This window comes from Sparus aurata, chromosome 1, assembly GCF_900880675.1.
Source record: "Sparus aurata chromosome 1, fSpaAur1.1, whole genome shotgun sequence".
Classification (NCBI taxonomy): Eukaryota; Metazoa; Chordata; class Actinopteri; order Spariformes; family Sparidae; genus Sparus; species Sparus aurata.
This window is the reverse complement of record NC_044187.1, coordinates 16,139,293-16,160,156: the sequence shown is the minus strand read 5'-3', so window position 1 is coordinate 16,160,156 and position 20,864 is coordinate 16,139,293. Positions and strand designations below refer to the sequence as shown.

The 20,864-nt window shown below is 39.4% G+C and overlaps 2 protein-coding genes across 3 annotated transcripts in view; one reads left to right on the top strand and one right to left on the bottom strand.

Moving 5' to 3' along the window:
• tet2 (tet methylcytosine dioxygenase 2) overlaps positions 1-11,515 on the top strand; it is a 30,477-nt gene extending 18,962 nt beyond the window's left edge. The window contains exons 2-10 of one of the 2 annotated variants that reach the window (XM_030412562.1): positions 1,411-4,397; positions 4,480-4,570; positions 4,676-4,769; positions 4,868-5,076; positions 5,236-5,377; positions 5,905-5,994; positions 6,332-6,469; positions 6,681-7,035; positions 7,205-11,515. In XM_030412562.1, coding sequence (XP_030268422.1) covers positions 1,454-4,397; positions 4,480-4,570; positions 4,676-4,769; positions 4,868-5,076; positions 5,236-5,377; positions 5,905-5,994; positions 6,332-6,469; positions 6,681-7,035; positions 7,205-8,577 — 5,436 coding nt within the window. In that variant the 5' untranslated portion in view covers positions 1,411-1,453 and the 3' untranslated portion in view covers positions 8,578-11,515. Of the gene's footprint in view, positions 1-1,410; positions 4,398-4,479; positions 4,571-4,675; positions 4,770-4,867; positions 5,077-5,235; positions 5,387-5,904; positions 5,995-6,331; positions 6,470-6,680; positions 7,036-7,204 lie in introns of both variants that reach the window. The other variant, XM_030412554.1, reaches the window with a different exon arrangement.
• Positions 11,516-11,624: 109 nt separating this feature from the next.
• On the bottom strand, positions 11,625-16,604 carry ppa2 (inorganic pyrophosphatase 2). Its single transcript, XM_030412575.1, has 12 exons — positions 16,344-16,604; positions 15,122-15,186; positions 14,944-14,988; positions 14,798-14,851; positions 14,190-14,309; positions 13,875-13,961; positions 13,571-13,697; positions 12,689-12,816; positions 12,460-12,545; positions 12,309-12,378; positions 12,162-12,201; positions 11,625-12,072 (listed from the first exon to the last, which is right to left on the bottom strand). The coding sequence occupies exons 1-12, from the start codon at positions 16,531-16,533 to the stop codon at positions 12,050-12,052; spliced, it is 1,035 nt and encodes a 344-aa protein (XP_030268435.1). The 5' UTR covers positions 16,534-16,604; the 3' UTR covers positions 11,625-12,049.
• Positions 16,605-20,864: the final 4,260 nt, after the last annotated feature.

The window sequence follows — 20,864 nt, the reverse complement described above, 5'->3', positions numbered from 1 at the left end:
GAGTGCCATGACTGAACAGCTGACGAGCAGACAACTCCTCCTCCCATCTACCATCTGGGACATTAACCTTGCATCCTACTGCCTTCAATCACACCGACTTCATTTTTCTTTAATATATTCTTTATTCTTTGATATTATAACCAATAAACCAAATTCATCAACAGGGCTTAACTCTACAGTGTCACTCTTTATTGGAAGTTATTTAATAGAACAGTTATGTTTGTGGCAGTGACCTGGAGTGAGGTCAGAATCAAGGAAATGGATTCCAACACATGCCATTGTCTGTTTGAAAAGAAGCGAGACACTATTGTTTCACATATTGACTGGACTCTGTTTTACACAGATGAAAAGTCAAGAAAGTTGCCAAACATAGCTGCTTTGGTTGTATTATGGGCCATATAAATAAGGCAGTCTTCTAGTTTTCCTTTTTTCTGTTTTCCTCTGTCAATTTAGATTATGCTCCCTATATTTCTGTTTAAATCGATTGCTGTTCGAGTGACCTCTAACTGATAGAAGGGCGATTTTGCTAACAAAATTTTGTTTTAAAACAATGTAGTCAGGCAGCATTTTCCTATTTTTTCACCTACTGAACAGTTGGATGGTTGACCGTAGGCATTTAGTCTATTGTGGTATTTTTAGATTTACTAATAACATACAGTACATAACAGGATGTGACTGCGTGTAGTCCGAGATAAGAGTCTTCAAAAGGAAACTGACATATTGCCATGTATTACTGATATTGGGAACTAAAAATGTGACAACCAAACATGGTGAGCACTTTCAGGACACCTTTTGCTAAATTGTGTAGGTTAAATTCAAAATGGTGACTCACACCTTGTGCAAACACACTGTTTTTACTGACATTCCCTTAACGAAGGCCACATTTAGATCTGAGGCCTCAGCTTTTTTAAGTTAAGTGAGATATCTGTTAGAAGAGGATATCTGAAAGTAGTGACATTAGGATTGTTGGTGTTGGACCAAAAAGATGGGGCTTCCTGAAAATTATTAGTGTAACCTGAACAGCTTTAACAAACCTTAATCTTATCTCAGAGCAGCAAAGTTTCATTTCACCATACTGTAGTTAGTTATGATGCAGCAGTCTCCAGAATAATCAGATATTCAAAGCTCTTTCACACAACAAAGTTTAAATATAATTCCTGTGAGAAATGCTGGGTCCAATAAAGGACATTTGTTTTCATACCATTTTCCATTTGATAACACATACATGACCTGAGCTCAGTGCATCCTTAATACACAGGGTTGCAACCACAAATGCTGAGCAACTTCACAACTCAATCAAAAATGTCCCACAAGCACAGCAGTTTGTATTACATAGTACATAATATTGCATTCTAAGACATTACTTTGTTTAAATAAACTAATATTTTTCTTTCTCTTTCTGCCTTTCAGGACGGACAGAGGGCAGCCTGTGGATGGACTCTGAGCAGGCCAGATGGAAACAGAACAGACCAGACATGAGACGGAAGAAAGTCTGATATTAGCACAATTTGGCAAATCTCACAACATCTCTCACAAACTCCAGAATGGAGGTCAGTCTTCAGAAGGAGATTCTCTGCAGATCACTGGGGATACGAACTGGAACCATTTCAAGTCTAGCACAGGTGCAAACTCCATGAAGAGGCACAGGGAGAACTGCAACAGCCCTGCTTCAGTACAAGGGCTGTTCGATCAAGGATCCTATATGATGAATGGAGAGTTGATGAATGGAGAGTTGAAGCATGCACTCACTGAGCAGTCCTTACTGGTGCACCAGTCAAAGAAACTTAAGGTAGATTCTGAGATTAAAGGAAATGAGGACATGAGCTCCAGTTTGGTGGACAACTTTCCTGAGTTGACTAAGGCAACAGAATTTGAGTGCAATACCCCACAGACAGAGATTAAGTTGGACAAAAGAAACTGTCATTTTCCTAATGGTGATATTTTCGGCCTACCAAGGAATAAACAGGTATCGATTCCAAATGGTGCTGTTTCACCCCCCTCAAACATCGAAAGCACTCCAGGTGATCTTTTAACGAAAACTTTGTCTCAGTATTATCCTGAGCAAGTGTCAATTGCACAACAAACATCTGGGCCACAGCTTAATGCTGTCAATGGTTCACTTGCAAATAAGCTGCCCAGTGAAGGTGCACAACCCCCCTCTTCAACCTCAGGATTGCCCAATTCAACCCAGATGCCTGACTCACAGCAACAGCCACCTGGGGCATCAGGCAGTGTTGAAGGAGGCAACAGTTATAACTCTGTCAGCTACATAGTGAATGGATACTCCAACAATTTTGAAGCAGACCACCAGCAGCAACAACATCAGCAGCATCAACAGCAGCGGCCACGATCTTACTCCGGTCAAGAACTATCTCAAGGTCAGCTGCCTGGCATGATACCACCTACAAATACTGCCAATGGCTCACAACAACAAAATGGCCCGCAGTGTTATTCAGAAGACACAAACCCCCAAGGTTTATATGTGAAAGCCAACCAGGAGTTTAACCAGAACTCTTTTCTGGAGCGAAATGCTCCTCTGCAGGCAACAGAGGCAGGTGGATTTGGATCCTTTCCCAACTCTGAATTGCAGATGGGGCAAAATGAAGAACCTGGGTCTGGTCAGCATCAGCACCATGTCAATGACAGGGGGCACCAGTATGGGATTCAACCCCAGACCTTAAAACAAAATGCTGGCAACAATACTGGATCAATGGGGCCCAGTCTCCAGCAGCCACGTCATGCTGGGTTAGAAAATGGGATGGAGAGCACATCTCAGCAGAGAGCCAACTTGTCATGTTCGACTCCCCACCAGAGAGGCTGGATGAAGCTGAACTCTTCACATTGCCAGCAGCAACCAGTGAGTGACCCGTTGTCCCAGGCACAAGAGCCGGACATGTGGAGGGGTTTCCCTGCTAAGCCTCAGTCAGAGCAGCAGACATCTAACCCCCAGGTTCACTGCCAGATGTTGGAGCCAAATTCAGCGCAAAGATTCAAGGCGCAGGGAGTTTTCCCAGACAGCAGCCAGGGGTCTAACAGCTTCCAGCAGCAACAGCAGGACCGTCCCCCAGCCCAAACGCACTGTGCTCCAGCCCAGCACAACACTGCCCCTGAGTGGCAGCAATCAAATTCTAAAGCACCACAGATGCATCAGTCTCTACCCCAGAAAATGCCAGAGCAGTGTAACTTTCCCCAAAATCGTCAGACAGACAGCCGCTATCACACCCAGATGCAGTCAGAGCACTTATGTGAAGACCCTGACCTGCAGGATATACTTTCACCAGGGTTTTTACCAACACAGCAACAGCAGCAGCAACAACAACAGCACTGTCACATTCAACGCCCCCTGTCCCACCCACCACAATTTGAAGGGCAGCAGCTAAAGTCTCCTAATTACAGACCTCGCAGTCAGCCTCAGCCAGGTCAGCAGCAGCTTCAACCCAACCAGTCTCTAAGAAACAATAGTGCTCAATCCAACAACCAACACATCCAGCACAGCGACCATGCAACATTCAGTTATAATAACACAACAGAGATGCAACAACTACAACATCAAAGGCAGTATACACCAAACTCAGGCAACAGTAACCTCAAGCAATTTCAGCCACAGCGGCCTAACAACCACTGCCACCAGCCCAACCACCCGGACATCTCCCAGACCTCAACACAGTCACAACCTCACTTACCACAAGGTGCGCTAAACCAACAGGTGTATCCTAAAGCTGAACAGCAGCTGAATATATCATGCACTCAGTTCCAAAGGGGACCTCGACTACCTCTGGGGCCTATGGGTGCCCATGGAGACTTTCAGAGGCATGCAGCCCTGCGTACACACCTGTTACAAAAGCAGGAGCGTCAGGGCCCTCCTCATCCCCCTCAGAGCATTGGCGATCCCAAACATGGCCTGAGAGCTGTGAAAATGGAAAATGGACCCAGATTTGAGCTGCCCTGTTCACAGCAGCAGGAGCAGCAGTTACAGATGCGAGAGGCAGGCATGGGTGAAATTCAAGTAAAGCAGGAGAATCAACAAACCCTGTGTGATCAAAGCAAAAGGCCGGGAAGCATCTTGGCTTCAATGGAACAAAGCCTGAGGCAGTACCAGCTTTCACCTGTGTTTGAGAAAAAATCCCTTGTCATTAATTCATCAAATAAAGTGAAGGTGGAATCTTCTGGGCCTGTCACAATTCTGTCAACTAACACAGACCTGAGTGGAGTGGAACTACCAGCGGCTGCCTCAGCCAATGTAACTCTAAAAAGACCTCCTGATTCCACCCCTAAGAAGGAACAACTCTTACAAAGCTTTATGGAGTCTCCTATGAAGCTATTGGAAACCCCTATAAGGAATCTATTAGATACCCCCATGAAAACACAATATGACATTGCATCCTGCCACTGTGTTGGTGAGTCTCATGATTTTGGTTTTGAAACATGATTGATCAATTTGTGTATAAATATTAATTTGTGCTCCTTTATTATATTTAGAACAAATCAGTGAGAAGGATGAAGGCCCATACTACACCCACTTGGGGTCAGCGCCTAGTGTTGCCAGTATACGGGAGTCGATGGAGAAAAGGTTAACTGCAAATCGACTTCTTACTGTAAACATGCGACAGTGTAACACAGTCACTGTGTACTATTTTACCTGTGTTTACTTTTATGCATCTATTTTGCTGTGAAGGTCTGGTCTAACTGGTCCTGCCATTAGGATTGAGAAAGTAATATACACCGGCAAGGAAGGGAAGAGTACACAAGGGTGCCCCATAGCGAAATGGGTAAGAATCTTTTTTGTAAAATGTTGAATATTTAATTCGAGAAATGTTTGTCTTAAATACCTGACTGCGAAAAAATTCCTACACCTGTCACATTTCAGGTAATTCGTCGATCTAGTACAGAAGAAAAGCTACTGGTGTTAGTGCGGGAACGTACTGGTCACACATGTGACACAGCCTGCATCATTGTGGTAATCCTGGTCTGGGAGGGCATACTACCCAGCCTAGCTGACCGCCTCTACCTCGAGCTAAGTGATACTCTAAGAAAGCATGGAGCCCTCACCCAGAGACGCTGCGCTCTCAATGAGGAGTAAGTGTTAGCACATGTAGTTGTTGCTTTTGTTTTGTTCCAGGTTTTTGTTTTTTTTTGCCCTTTTTTATTATTTTTGATCCTCAGTCATCAATTCTGGCTAACACTGAACACCCTGGGCAATAATGACACAATCAAATCTTTGTCTTCACCTTACAGGAGGACCTGCGCATGCCAGGGGTTAGATCCTGACACCTGTGGAGCATCTTTCTCCTTTGGCTGCTCCTGGAGTATGTACTACAATGGCTGCAAGTTTGCCCGGAGCAAGATACCAAGAAAATTCAAGCTACTAGGAGATGATGTAAGGGAGGTAAGCTATAATAATGATAAAAAAAAGTAGAGGACCACCAGAGTTACCCTTAATATAATATGCTAATTGAGGTAACAAAACACTGGTCAGTGAGCACGTTAACATGCACACTGTAAAACCTATAAAATAATTTTCTGATTTATAGAGTTACCAGATTATTCAAGTGGTCATGTCAACAGCATAATGTAATATGCTTTTTTGGATAAAAAACGGATTATGAAAAATCCAATAAACACACCTAGTATTTGCCCAATATTTTACTTTATTTGGCATATGTGTACCATTATCCAGTTTCTTCCGTTCTTCTACATCTGGGCATGTGTAAAATCATTTAAAAACAGATCAGAACAGTTTTACTTTATATACTTGGAAAGAAATCCAACTGATTAACTGAATCATGTAAACCAATTACATTACAAAAGTGCATGTAAATACGTCAAATCAGAATATGATCATAACCTGATTATTGCTAGATAGATTATTGTGCTCATGTAATTGTGCTCATTTTTGTCTTTCAGGAAGAGAAAATAGAGCAAAACTTTCAAAATCTGGCAACCTTACTGGCTCCCTTGTATAAAAGTTTGGCACCTGAAGCTTATGGAAACCAAGTGAGTATATCTAGACATTGTATAGACCATTTCGCTTCTACATCTAAATCTCAATGATTATTTTGTCAATTTTTACTCAAAGATGTAACTGATTTTCACATTAAATCTAAATCAACCATGTTTTGTGTCACAATGTATACACGCAACCTGCACAAAGAAATTCATCAGCAATAATAGGTCAAACCTTATATTGTGTATAGGTATTTTATGAGAGTATCTGCATTTACACTGACCTCTATGTACATCAGTTTTGTAAAGATTGACCAACTACATTGTTTAGTGACCTTCAGAAACTCTTAGTATACTATTCCGTTTACCTAATGTTTTCTGTACACAGGTGGAACATGAACACAGGGCACCAGATTGTCGTCTGGGTCTCAAGGATGGTCGTCCCTTCTCCGGGGTCACTGCTTGTCTGGACTTCTGTGCCCATGCTCACAGAGACCTCCACAACATGCAGGGGGGCAGCACTGTGGTAAGCAAAACTTGGGAAATGTTTATCTTTCCAACTATGTTGTATATGTATAGAAATAGTTACAGAGACTCAAACAGCACACAAGTGTTGCCTAATGTCCCAATGAAGCATGACTTAAGAAAAAATATGGGAATAAGAAAAGCAGACTTGGTACTTCATATCCGTGACATCCCCAACAAAGAGTATTTAACTCACCCTTTTTTCTCCCAAGGTGTGTACATTAACAAGGGAGGATAATCGCGAGATTGGAAAGATACCAGAGGATGAGCAGCTCCATGTACTGCCTCTTTATAAGGCTTCCACCACTGATGAATTTGGCAGTGAGGAGGGTCAGCAGGAGAAGATCAAGTCAGGCGCCATCCAAGTCCTTAGTGCCTTCCGCCGCCAGGTGCGCATGCTTGCAGAACCTGCCAAGTCTTGCCGGCAAAAAAAGCTGGATGCTAAGAAGGCAGCTGCCAACAAGAATGCCATGCTGGAAAGCTCTAATGATAAGGCAGAGAAGGCCCTACTGGCCAAGGCAAAAGCTGGCACTTATGAGAATATCACCCAGAGCACTTCTATGGCAGGTAGGTAACATTTATTCAAACACATTTCATAAATTATATCTTAAATATTCTATTTATTTTTGTAGAGAAATGTTACGAACATATTAACTTAGCACTAAAATAATTGACAAAACTTTTCATCTCTTTGCTGCTGCTAAGGCCTTTATCTTTTGGGTGTTTTGTTTTCTAGGACTTATTCCAGGCGCTCTGGGAGCAACCCTTCAGTCAGGTCAACGAACACACCCCCTTGGGGCCCATCATCAGCAACTACCGCAACAACAGCACCAGAGCATTCTTCCCCCTTATCCTGGCTCACCAAATGCAACCAGCTACCCCAGGTTCCCCAACCACCCTGGGTCTTTCCCAAGCACTTCCAAGCCAGGCAGCATGTATCCCCTTCAGCCACCAACACCAGCTAGCCCTTACCCTTCCCCGCTACATGTACCAAACTCTTACATTAACGGATCAAATCGTCCATACCCAGGTTATCAATGTAATGGAGGAATGCCCCTTGACAATTACCATCCATACTATGCTTCAAACCCAAAGCACCTGGACATGTATCGACAACAACGGCCAACGCTTTATACAGAGCAACAGTACGGTGTACATCAACGTTATGGAGTCAATTATCCTCCGAGGTATGTTGAGCCAGGTTTACAGGTCAACGGTTACGACGCCTGCAGTATGAGGCCAGTTCACCCTATGAGACCTTATGCCCCATGTGGTCCTAATGGAGCCTCAGATACCCAATTCATGGACCCCCTCTCAAGAGCACCTTCAGCTCATGGAGGTCTAGACTATACAGCTGCTGTGAGCAAAGGCAATCAGTTTGGGGGATACCCAAATCCATACCTATCTCGGAGTCCTCAAATCTTGTCCCCAGGCCAAGATCCTTTCCATATGCAAATCAAGACGGAGATGGGCGTAGCTCGTCCACAGATGCTTTCTGCTCAGTTAAGTGGTGGGTGTTTAAACCCTGAAACCCAGTCAGGGTTAGGTCTGCCTAATGGGAGCCTCATGGGCTCTGGTATTAAGCAGGAGCCTGGAACACCACAGACACCAACAACCCCACAAAAGCCAGAGATGTGGTCAGACAATGAGCACAACTTCTTGGACCCTGACATTGGTGGTGTGGCAGTGGCACCAAGCCATGGCTCAGTCCTCATTGAGTGTGCGAAACGGGAGCTTCACGCCACAACACCTCTTAAAAACCCTGACCGCAACCACCCAACACGCATCTCCTTGGTCTTCTACCAGCACAAAAATATGAATGAGGCCAAGCATGGTTTGGCACTGTGGGAAGCCAAGATGGCAGAAAAGGCTCGAGAGAAGGAGGAGGATGCAGAGAGGAATGGTGGTGAGGGGACACCTAGCAAGGGCAAGAAGGGGGTGAAGCGTGAGCATACTGAGTCATCAGAATCCACCGGGGAGCCTCCTTACAAGCGTTTTATCCAGGCACTAATGGAGGGGGGGTCCTTGTCGTGCACAACAAACACCTATGTCAGTACATCTCCGTACGCCTTCACCAAGGTCACAGGGCCTTACAGTCAGTTTGTATAGTAAACATTCATGAAGAAGACAACTGACGGTGCTTCACTGGTGCTTCACTGGTGCTTCACTGGTGCTTCACTGGTGCTTACAGCATTTTGCTGACAAACCAAGACTAGCACCACTGGCCTCAACTTTACACTCCTTCCTATCCGTAAGGTTATCAACAGTGTTGCATTGAAAAAGGAAAATGTGATTAGATGTGATATAATTCACCTTTCACATCAGGTCTTTCACCTCTTAAACAATCAAGCTTTACTAGTTGACCTTCCATAGGATGTATTTATTTTGTTTGGCAACTGTTGCAAGACACACACTGTCAAAATCTCTGGTGCTTTCAGTCTGATACACAAGGACCTATTTTTAATGGAAACAAAGTTTCATTTTTGGTGGCTTTATTTTTATTAAACAAAATTTTGGAGATTTCATCTTGGCATAAAACACTGACACGGTGCTAAAGTGTGTGCTTATTATCATTTATTTTAATTAAAATGCCTTCACACTATCACCAGAACACACTCTACGAGTGACACTCAATGACTTCTTTTAACAGGACACTGAAAATTTCATCCCACTGTCAAATCATCAGCATCATCATGGTTTTTGGCAAGTCGGTGTTTGTTAAAGCACTTTTTGATAATTAGAGTTGATATAAAATTGAATTAAAGTTAAATGTCTTGGTAATACCTTTAAATCCTAAAATCTGGTTAAACTGTGTTGCTACATTTACAGATTTTTTTTCTAAGCATCACTAAATCTAAATTAATGAATTTTTAACAGAGGGTTGTATGAGCTATCCACAAATCTGTTTTTTTAAACTATCATTGTGTTGGTGCTCTTTCACTATCCTATGTCATTTATACTGTAAATTGAGCCATTCTAATGGTGCATTTTTAACATTTTGAGGCAAAAAAAATGTACATGTTTGTGTCATTTTTGTTTTTTCCAGGTTTACTTTTGTTGTCAGCGACTGTTTTTAATGTTCCTTACCTTAGGTTCATTGAAACCTGGACAAACCTGGACTGTGAATATTACATGTAGTTTTGTCTGTGGTGCTTAGTAAATGTGCTTTTTATACACTGAGGAACATGAAACAGGGTAAGCTCAGCGTCAGTTTCAGAGGGCAGCTGGCTTGCTGTGGGGTCTTTAATTATTGCAATCTAACTGTAAGATAAACAGGTGAGATTTGTACAGTAAGTTAATTTCCCTTTTTGGAGTTACTGTTATAGATTTTGTGTTGTAAAGAATGCTAACAGCCTATTTCATTGTATTTCTTTGGGTTTCAACTGATTTTATATCATGAGGTGCTATTCAACCTACTAGAATCATACAATGTGAGACTCTTTGGGCAGTGAGAAGGCTTTTAAATAATGTATAGTACAAACCTCTCATATACCTCAAAACTAGTTTGGCAATAGGATTATAACATATTTTTCTCTCTTCCTTTGTATATTACTTTCAAAATGTTATAACAGTTCAATTTCAGGCCACCAAAAGGCAACAAGTTCATTTCTTACTTTCTTATCAATTTGGTAGAAAGTGCTACTTGAACTTAAATCTTTGATGTTACTGTAAAATCAGGGACATGTCAATCAATGTCAATTATGTGTGCATCTTCATCGCCTGTATTCATCTTGTCTTTTTAATCATTCGGGTACTTGCCATTGCATCCTGAATCCAATTCTATACTTCACACAGACAAAATTATTTTGTGAGGAAAAAAGATGCTTTCCTGCAATTTCTTACTTATATCTTAGCTAGTAGGATGGTGGTATCCTTTTAAAAGTAATTTGAACATATATGCACTGAGTTGACTAAAGGGAAAGTATGATATTGACTAAATAAAAAGCAATGTATTTGCTTTTGCTATGAGGCAAGACCAGGGCAGTGATAAATGTAGTTGCACATCTTTGTGCCAGTGTATAGTTAAATTTATTTATAACCACTAAGCAATTGTATAATGATTTCTCTTCCCTGTCTATTTGATTTAATTAATGCGATATATAATGGAATGACTGTCATGTGATAGTAACAACTTACCCCACTCTTCAACATATTAATTTTCTGAAAGCACTTCATTTCTTTTTCAGGAAAAATATGTAATAAAGAATTACAAAATGTTTTATTTAAACAGATTGTAAATGTGTTAAAAAAATAAATAAATTATGTCACATTGTACATACCAAGAACCTGTATTGCAGGAATACAGCTCATTCTTTAATGTTCATGTAGATTCTTCTAGTTCTGTCAAATTGACCCACAGCTCCTCTATCAGCAATCCTCATCATATCTTTAAATATCCTTTTTCACTCTTTCAGGTTAAAGAATGATCACAGTTAGATTATCCAGGAGGTCTTTGTAAATGTATGCTCACTGTCACAGCAATGTTTACAGTTATAGTATCCTGTTCGCTCAGACATTAGAAGTTATAGTTTTTGTTTTTTAACTGTTCCAGTTTTGTAAAATAAATCTACATAAAAATGTTGAATTTCCTTGTACAGGACCCAGCTACAGTAGCAGGTTGTGGTTAAGAAAGCCGAGGTGTCTAAGATATAGCGGGTTAAAAGCATAGCCATACTTGAAGATGCTTCAGAGTGTTTCTGAGTGAGTCAACATTACTTGAATGACTTTCTGGGCTTAGCTAGCACACTATATGTGCTCAGCTCAAGGGTTAAGCTAGCAGTTGATACACACTTGGTCTTTTTGCAGTTAGACACTAAAGGTATAGGGAAAAAAATGTGCAACTCCTAGCCTGTCATTTTATTTTTTAAGGCTTCCCTTGTTCTCCTGAAGTTTGGTATGCTACAAAAAAATTGAATTGAGGATGGGTATTAATACTGTAAGTATTGTAATGTACTGAATGCAGTTTATTTGAAAGCTGTTTATTATATCATTCCTGATATTGCTGAGATGTGGGTGTTTTTTTAATAAAATTTATATTTATTTAAAGCAATTTGATTTGTTACTCTAAATTAATACAAATCTATATTGTGTTCATTATTGTCAACATGTGTACGTTTTTAGAGTGTAGTTACGGATGAAACTGGAAAGAGATCATATCATGTTCAAGCCTCATTTGTTTTATTTACCCAAACAGGGAGACATGTTTTCTTGTTACATACAAATTGCGTTGTGTGTGTGATTACAAGCACAGATTACTTACATTCTAAAACACAAATTAGAGTGCGTTAACATGACTTTCAATCTTAACACAAAGTCCAGACACAAAACAAATCTTGTTTCTGGTTCTTTACTTAACATTACAAAAGTACAGATCTTCATTCGCTAATATTTTCAATGTACTGGCTATTAGTGTGTCTCCCCCTCCCCCACCCCCCCAACAAATTGTTGTATAATAAACATAGATGGCACTTTATACATTGGAGAATGAGTTCTTACCAAAAATAAATCCAGCTGCTTACAAAAGATGCAACTGCTTCATGTGATGTTAAGTTTTGTTGGCTTCCATATTGTGTTTAGGGCTTCAGACAAAATGCCATTTATCAACTGTGCAAGAGAAGATTTAGATAAAAAAAAAAAAAGTTAGGGTAGCAACATTAAAAAAACCATAAGTCAGTGTGTCACTATTTACTTACCCTCTGGAGACACAGGATGTGCACTGCCATACGCAGGGGCCTGTGTTAAATGATATAGATGACAGTTACCAAACCTTAGCCTTATACAGCTTTATATATCCTTATAGTGTTTACTATCATCAATGTGGAACAACACCAAGTCCTCACCGACTGGACCACATCTTTGGTCTCGTCTGCACTGCATTTGAAAGGGCTCTCACAGCAGGAGATATTTTTGCTGAAAAGTAAAAAGGAATACATTTCAATACATGTACATCACACACGCACGCACGCATCGGTTTTACCTCATCCAACTCACCATTCAATTCCTCCACTATTCGTCTGCTTCCACACTAGTGCCCTCCAGTGCTCATGGGTGGACTTAATGATCTCAACTGCAAAGTCCTGAAAACCGGACAAAGAACGTCAGAGCAAAAGACATTTTGATATCTTCAGGGAGCAACTCATTTGAGCCTATTTAGTTTTATCCACTTAAACGGTCATGTCTTATCCAACTACTGTATTTTGTGTTACAAAGGTCGCAGTACCTTGTCTTTGAATTGTCCATTGAATCCAAATTGGTTCTCAGGTTTTCCATCAGGCACCTTATATTTCCTAAACCATTCGACAGTGGCCTCTAAATGACCAGGCCTGCTCTTTCGGACATCCTCTATGCCTGAAGAAACAAAAACACATTCAACAAAGTAAGATCAGAGGAGCAATTTGCATCTTTTGTGTCTTGTATGAATTAGATATGAATTTGTATTCCATTTACAATTGAGTTTTTTTGGTTTACATCTCAAAGAAAAATATGTTGAATATGAATTCCTTCCATTTATAAACATAATGAATTTATAATGGTTCATTAAAAAAAAAAAACAGAATCAAACCATTAGGAGAGAGCTGCAGCCTAAACAATGCAGACTTAAAAATATTGAGAAACAAGTTTTGCAAATATTATATGAGATTAAGAAAATAAATTCAACATGTTTGTTTGGCCTTGAGCAAAGACACAATGGTTTAGAAAGAAACTCTGAATGTAAACAGAACCATGTTGACAATAAAAACTCCATAGGGTTCATTAACAGTGAGTGTTTTAACTACAGAGAGCTAGACTGATGTAACTGTCTGAGCTGGAAAACTTCTCAAGGATTTCTGCAAATGCGTTTTCAAAATGTAATCACTTGAACGAGAACTAGGTATATGAAAAAATATGTATATAAAAACCTTATTTATAGTATGTGGACAAATGCAGATCTGACAGGTTCCGGATGGTCGGTAGCTAATCTTAAAGGGTTTTGCATTACTACCATGACCTTTATTCTTAATTAAAGATTAAAAAGAGTACATTTAATGAGTTAAGATCATCCTATGTTTTGAGAATGGATCAGCATAAGGCAGTTTCTAGATGATCTGGGGGAATCACCCACTGTTTAAGCTTTTGGCATCTGGATCCTCAGCATTGATAGCGATGACCTTCCAGTCCATTTCTCCCTCATCAATCATGGCCAAGATGCCAAGCACTTTCACCTGAATCACCTGACCTGGAGAGCACACCTGAAGAACAGACCAATAGAAAAACAGTCAACGATCCAATGATTTTTTTATTAACAAACAAACAAACATACATACATACATACATACATACATACATACATATATATACACATACACATATACATACACACACACATAACATTTTTTAAATTTTTTTTTATTATCTGGGGGTCTTACCTGGGTGCCGATCTCACAGACGTCAATAGGATCATTATCACCACAACACTTTGTGTCTTTGTCTGTGTGGTTTGGGTCTTCCCATGTCTTTTGCAAAGAACAGTTAGATTTCAAAACCATTTAAACAACTACTTGGAAATAAACATATATAAATGCACATAAATGCACACAAATGCACTCATGGGCATAGCTAGGATCAAAGTAAATACAGCATGAAGATGATGGACATGTGCATAAAACATTTCTCAAGAAAAAAATCTTAATGATCTAATTTCTAATGTAACCAAGACCATTCGTACAAGACAATCACCTCACCTGTGGGATTGCCCCATAATTCCAAATGTATCCTTTATGGGGAAATATGTTGGCAACATACCGGAGCTTTCCTTTCTTTACATCTTGTTTGATCGGGTTCAGTGGTTCTTTTGTTGCAATCTAGAAATTGAAACACTTATGAAGGTGGATGTAGGTGTGTGCATTTATGAGTTATTTATTTACAAGTGCATCATTTTGCCAGTGTTAAAAGATACACCCAAGGCCTCAGCTTCTGGCAAATGCTAGGCTACTTATTTAAATAGCAGTAGCCTCAAGTTACTGTAACTTCATAGAAGGCAAGTAATTGAAGACTGAAATTAAGCACTTTATGCACAACTGTCGGTAACCTACCTAGAAACTGTCTGATACAACTGGTATCATCAATGTAGGGTCTCAATAAATAATAAATAAAATAGCCCCAGGCTAGTGCTGTGTTTAATTCTTTAAAAATGTAGTTTCATTGTTATCTTTATTAAACGAAAGCTGACAGACCTGTTCATGCACACCTCTAGTGTTAAAATTATTTAAAATGCCATGTCAGCCTTTGGAAAGTGTAATAATGACATCAATATTCCTTCAATATGAGGTACTGTATATACCCTTCTCACCTCCATTTTAGCATTTGACCACCGAGGAACCTCCACAACCATGTTGAAGATTACCTGCAAGTACAGAAGAAAGCTATATGCAGTATATGCTGGGGTGAATGTTTTCAGGTGGTAAAAGCGACAACAATTAAATGAATTTAATGTACCTCACTCTCATTCTTCTTGGGTTTTTTAGCCGGCACATCATTATACTGTAAGAGAAAACCAAAATCAGTGTATTCCTGGTGGGAATATAATGTTTACGCATGGTAATAGCTAAACATAGGTCATAAAACATCTGCAGTATTTATCAATCAATAATCATTTCTGCAATTAAAAAGGTACCTGTTCCGTCTCGGCTATAAGAGGAATGTCATGGAACGGTGAAATGTATTTTCCTTCAGAATTTTCTATGACAAACAAACAAAAACAAGTCGAAAAATAAAACCTCCATACATGTCAATTATAAAATAATAAATTCAATCCACTAAGGAAGGCAGTTGAAAAGCCCCAGAAAAAGCTGACAAATAGATGCAAAGATTTTTTTTGTCAAAACACTCACTGTAGTCATTTACTTAAGTTTATCTAAGAAGGGACGATGTAAAAGAATAGAACACATGGAAATACACTGTGACTTGAAGGTCCAGTGTGTACGATTTAAAGGGATTTAATGGCAGAAATTACTCAAGAGTGGGCGTTTCACATTTTTAGGAGCCACTTTAATGTCTCCTATAGCCTACGGATGGTGGGATGAGGTGTATTCAGTTGGTTGCTATGTAATCTGCAACCTAAACACTAGATGCCACTAAAAACATAGTTTTGCACTGTCAGTTACAACTGGTATCCTCAATTCAGGGGCTTTTTGAATTAGAAATAACCTTACTGTTGATTTATTGGTTGTACTGGACTTCACGTTCAGCATTAGTAATGTGGCTAATGTTTTCCCTTGTTTATACACCACTCAAAATTAGTTAGTCTGTGAATTATTTGCTGCATGAATACACTTGCAGCCATGACCAAAAACAGGGTGATATCTTATTAAGCTCACATGGCTCACATATAGGCTAAATTATCACCAATAAAACACATGATGAATTAAATCTATCATTTAGTTGATTATGATGTAGATAAGTAGCTCCACAGTGTTATTAGTTTAACCTCATTTTTTATATATATGGCTGAATTGTATACTGTTGATGAGAATAGACCAGTATTTCTCTCTTTTCTATGAAGCTTCCTTCCGCATGACCACCCAACAGGAAGTAGCACCACGTGAGGAAGTACTGTCCAGTCAAACATCCTTCTTCTCTCTTTCTGCCTGTGAACTATTTAAACCGGCTGGGAACTGTTGGGCTAACATTAGCGAGGTTTCACACTGAAGCTATGTGCTAAGAGCGCCACATGTCAACAAAACCTCTCGCTTCCAACTCCAAAGGTCAAACTTCTACCTGGACCTGGAGGTCGAGCTGCGGTTTACTGTCAGACACCTCGTCTTGTCATACACCGGTAACCTGAACACAGGGGACACACTCGGTTTCTCCCATCATGGTGGCGATGGTTAACTTACTAAAATAAATCCGGTAGTCGGGAGAATGGGGGTGTCCTCTCTCCTCCGTGAGATAGTGCATCGTTTTTCTCAGATAATACAGGTGAGACGCCGCCGCTGCTTGTGTGACGAGTTTGTTTCGAGAGGCGGAAAATGAGCCGAGAACTGTCACAAGGCAGCCGGACGAGCAGCGCAGGAGCAGCGGGCTCATTATACACTCTTCTTCCCCTCGGTGGGTTCCTGCTTCCCGTTTTCCAGCGCGCGCCCCTACATCCACCAACGTGAACCACGCGAGAGTGAAGCCGCGGCTTCCGCTCCGTGCTTTTCAAAATAATAGCATCAAGTTTAGTGATAATGGCGGTGCAGGTTGATGCCAGGCCCTGGAACATGGACCTATGTGTCGGTTTTTCAGAGATGTAAACAACAGATGCGCTCTTTGTGATTTTCAGGGAGAAACTATTGAAGATGTCATTACAGATGGTTTTCATACTACTGGCTTTTGGCTCAATTTACGGAAATGCCTATCAGAAATGCTTGAAAAAGATGGTGTACTGCTTTTTTTTTCCAAATGGTAGAAAGAATCAAAGAATGATCACTCATGATTAGGCTACTTTTAAAAAACATGTATTGCTGCGTTAGATGATCTTGGGAAGCCAATAATCACCAGCCAGTAAAAAGGTGATATGATAATTTTTATGAAGAACCTAACTGAAGTCCCCAAGATTCTGCAAATTATTAACACTTTCCTGAGGCCTCGGGTCTGAAGATGAATTTGAATAAGTGTGAGTTGTTGCCAGTCCATCTGCGATTTAAGAGAGGCTTATAACATCCCTATAAAATGTATTTGGGCATAAATACAGCCAAAGATCCAGATGAAATTGAAATAGGAATGTGTGGAAGCTAATTGATGACTGTCAATCTAGACTTAATGCATGGTTACTAAGAGACATAAGTTTATTTGGTTGAAAATGTTCTACTAAAATGGAAAGTATTTTGAGATGTATATATCTGGCATATTCATTGGCTATTCCAGATAGAGCTATCAAAATTAACCAGTTACATTTTGATCATATTTGTAAAAAAGTATATTAATTATATCAGAAAAGCTAAATTACCAAAGAATACAGAAATGGAGGCCTGAAAGCCATTTATTGATAGTTTATTTGATTTAATGAATTATTATTTATTTATTTGATCATGAACATGCAATTGAATGAGATCTTTGGCCTGATGCTATGTGCTACAGGCCTATAAGAAAGATCAGTGGAGTCACCAAAACAAATCACATATTGCATATGTCTAACCGATTTATAACCATACCTTGAATATTGTAGGAATAGATCTTTTTCACTACACCTTAACAAGCCACGGCTGCCTCTTCCCTGTAATACTTTTACTTTGACAATTAATTGGTTGCAACCGGAAGTCGGTTCTCTTTTCTACAGTATGCAGGCTTCACAATTCTTCCATTGCATGATGCCTTTTACTGCCACCTAGCTAATCTGTTCCCACAAAACGTTCAACACAGACACAAGCACATTCTCCAAATCCATAGTACTGTCAATTTCTTATCAAACTAAAAACTAATTTAGTAATAATATCTTTGTTCAAAGAACTGTAACATGGATGTTTATGCGCATTTTAAGAAAAACATTTGTGGGCGTATTTAATTGATAAGCATAGCAGGAACATCAATCCAAGATGAGTCTTTTTCTTTTACTTCTTTTCTTTTCTTTTCTTTTCTTTTCTTTTCTTTTCCTTTCTTTTTTCTGATGTTTGTAGGCCTGTTTCATTTTAGCTGTTTCCAGCTAACAGACTAAACATAACTATAGTTACAATGGTATTAGTTTCTACCAGTGAAAGAAAGATTGTACAATAAATGCCTAGATCTTTTTTCACTAAGATTAGGATAAAACACAGCTTTTACAGAGTTACACTTTTAGAGTGCAGGGTTAATCATCCTCTTCCTCCTTTCTGGGAATCTTGGCTTCCATTTTTAGAAACAACCATAAAGGTCCCTGTAGTGTGTGCTTTAATGTCTCTCTGCTTTTGTTTTTATTACCTGAAGCTAATGGTTTTGGTGTTGTTTATCTCCACAATAGGGTACATCGTGAGATCAAAGTCCGTATGTATCCATTGTGCACTGAACAAACACCCAACCCACTCTCAGTCACCTTGATGTGTCTCTTCTAGTGTCACATTGGCTGGTCACTCTTCAAAAAATGACATGTATACCGGCCGCCCTAAAAAGCTGGTTAAACAGAATTTCAAAGTGCATGCTTTTCTTTGATACTGTCGCCAAAATACTTTGATTCTGCTGAGCGCGAAATCCTATGTGTTGCCTCAAGAAGAAATATGGACCTGTGATGTGGACACAAGTATTAAGACCTGACACCATGATGAAGGAGGTGAACTGGGCTGTTTGTGGCAGGATTGTGTGAGACTGTGCTGAAGGTTCACAGGGGGCTAACACGTCTCTTTGATCGGTTATAGATTCAAAGATTCAAAGGTTTTTATTTGTCACATACTCATACAGACTGCGCAGTGATATAACCTCGGTACTGATTAAAAAATCAAATGAGAAGAGTGGCACTTCCTTCAATTTCTGTTAAGGGGCATGAGTATTTCCACTTCATGTATTCACTCACCTGGTTAGCTCTGGCCACTGCTGAAAAATAACATATACAGTGTTTGTTGCTTTTAGCATTTTATTTTTTATTTTTAAAAATACTGTCTGGAAACATGCTGTAGGTGGTCACAATGGATTTCATACAGAAGTGTAAAATAAAAAAGACGTTTATGTTTGACAAGTATAATTCATAGTGCTTTTGAGAAATCTGCTGTGAAGAAGTGGAAATAAAAAGTCAATAAAATACGTATTAAATCAATTGCCAACTATTTGTACATTTGGTTAACTATTCAAGTTAATTATCAAGCAAAAATGTCAACTATGCCCTGGATTAAGTTTTCCAATGTAATGATTTGTTCAAGGAATTTTTTATTTCAAATCTATCCCTCCTGGAATTTGCGATGTTGCGAGCGCTGCACAACCTGCAATGTTTGTCCAAACACTGCATCATTATGATTATTAGTCAGATTGGCAGGAAAGTTGGAGTGATTGAACAAAACAATTCATGGTACTGAACTGGAAAAAAAAAATGCAGGCTGAAATTCAACCATGATGTTTTGTCTGGAGATGCAGTGACATGTAAACTGTTAAACTATGAGGAGAGAAAAAGTCTGCTAGCTGCTAGGCTAATTTATGCAATGTAAAAATGCCATAGGCTGAAGCTGAAAATGGTGACAGGCAAAACAACTATTGAATTTTATACTCTTGATAACTGTACTTGTGGTCAAGCCATGAAGTGTCAATTCAAAATAAATTATATTGTGCTTCACAATCTCACATACTTAACATATGTGTCTGAAATCCAGAGCACACTTATCACCACATACATGAGGAACAAATACCAAATGCTTCGACTGAAATAATAATATGAACAGCTAGTTATCAAAAACGGTTGTTACGAGAAACTTTATGTTCACAAGGAATACATTTTTGCTCAAGTGAAATTCAAAGTTTGCATTTAAAAATATCCTCATTGCACTGTAGAAACCAGAAAACGATGGGCCTCATTCATGAACCGTTCTTACGAACAAATTTGTTCTTTAGTCCCACTTACGAAGATTTTACAAAGATTGTGGCATTCATGAATTTTTCTTATCTAGGATTTTTTCTTAGGCAAGAACAAATCCTACGAACACTCAGGAGTACTCTTACGCACATTTCAGTGCCAAAATGTTGGCATGGTTGTGTTTTCTTCTCTTGTGTAGGTCAATAAAATGCAATATTACAGTGATAAATTGTCATATTTATTCATTTATTTATTTATTTCATATTTTTGGTAATTTACAAAGAATTTAAATTTTAAAATAAATTAAATGTGCCAATGATAAAATGATAACTGAAAAATTCAAATAAATTGGAAACATGCCATCAATTAGTAACCCCCCAGCCTATTTATACGTGGCATTTCTCCATCCAAGGCCCGCAAAACAATGGCATATATATTGCTCCTGCGGCTTTCATCAATGTAAGAACACAGCTGCGAACAATTCTGAGGCTTACGAACGAGTTGGTGAATCTGACATAGGGTTTTCTTAAGGAACCTCTTAAGAACAACTTAAGAAAGAATCTAAGAAGATTCTTAAGAAGATATTGGTGAATGAGGCCCATTGTGTTTAGCTACAAATGTGTTTATGTTTACACTTCCATTGCCACACCTTTGACAACAACACGTGTTACACTCGTGCTGGAGTGACACTCGTTACAATTCTCCCGTGATACAATGGATAATTTCCCCGAGCGCTCCATAACGACCGCTTTCTATGTGAAGTTTGAGCAACTAACCATGTGTGGCTAGCCCCAGAGGATTACTGGCGGTGTGAATTCATTTGAAAGAGTGCACTTCTCTCTTAGAGCTAGGTCAAGAAAAGCCACACCCCGAATGACATGATGTCACATAAACAAACACTGTCAAT

Bases quoted from the DNA above. Each gene is read 5' to 3' on its own strand.
- ppa2 (XM_030412575.1), bottom strand. From the start codon at position 16,533: ATGAGCCCGCTGCTCCTGCGCTGCTCGTCCGGCTGCCTTGTGACAGTT. The intron at 14,852-14,943 runs GTACATTAAATT...CTGTACTTGCAG, and splicing joins CCAAGAAGAATGAGAGTGAG to GTAATCTTCAACATGGTTGT. The intron at 12,073-12,161 runs GTAAGTAAATAG...TCTCTTGCACAG, and splicing joins ACATCCTGTGTCTCCAGAGG to TTGATAAATGGCATTTTGTC.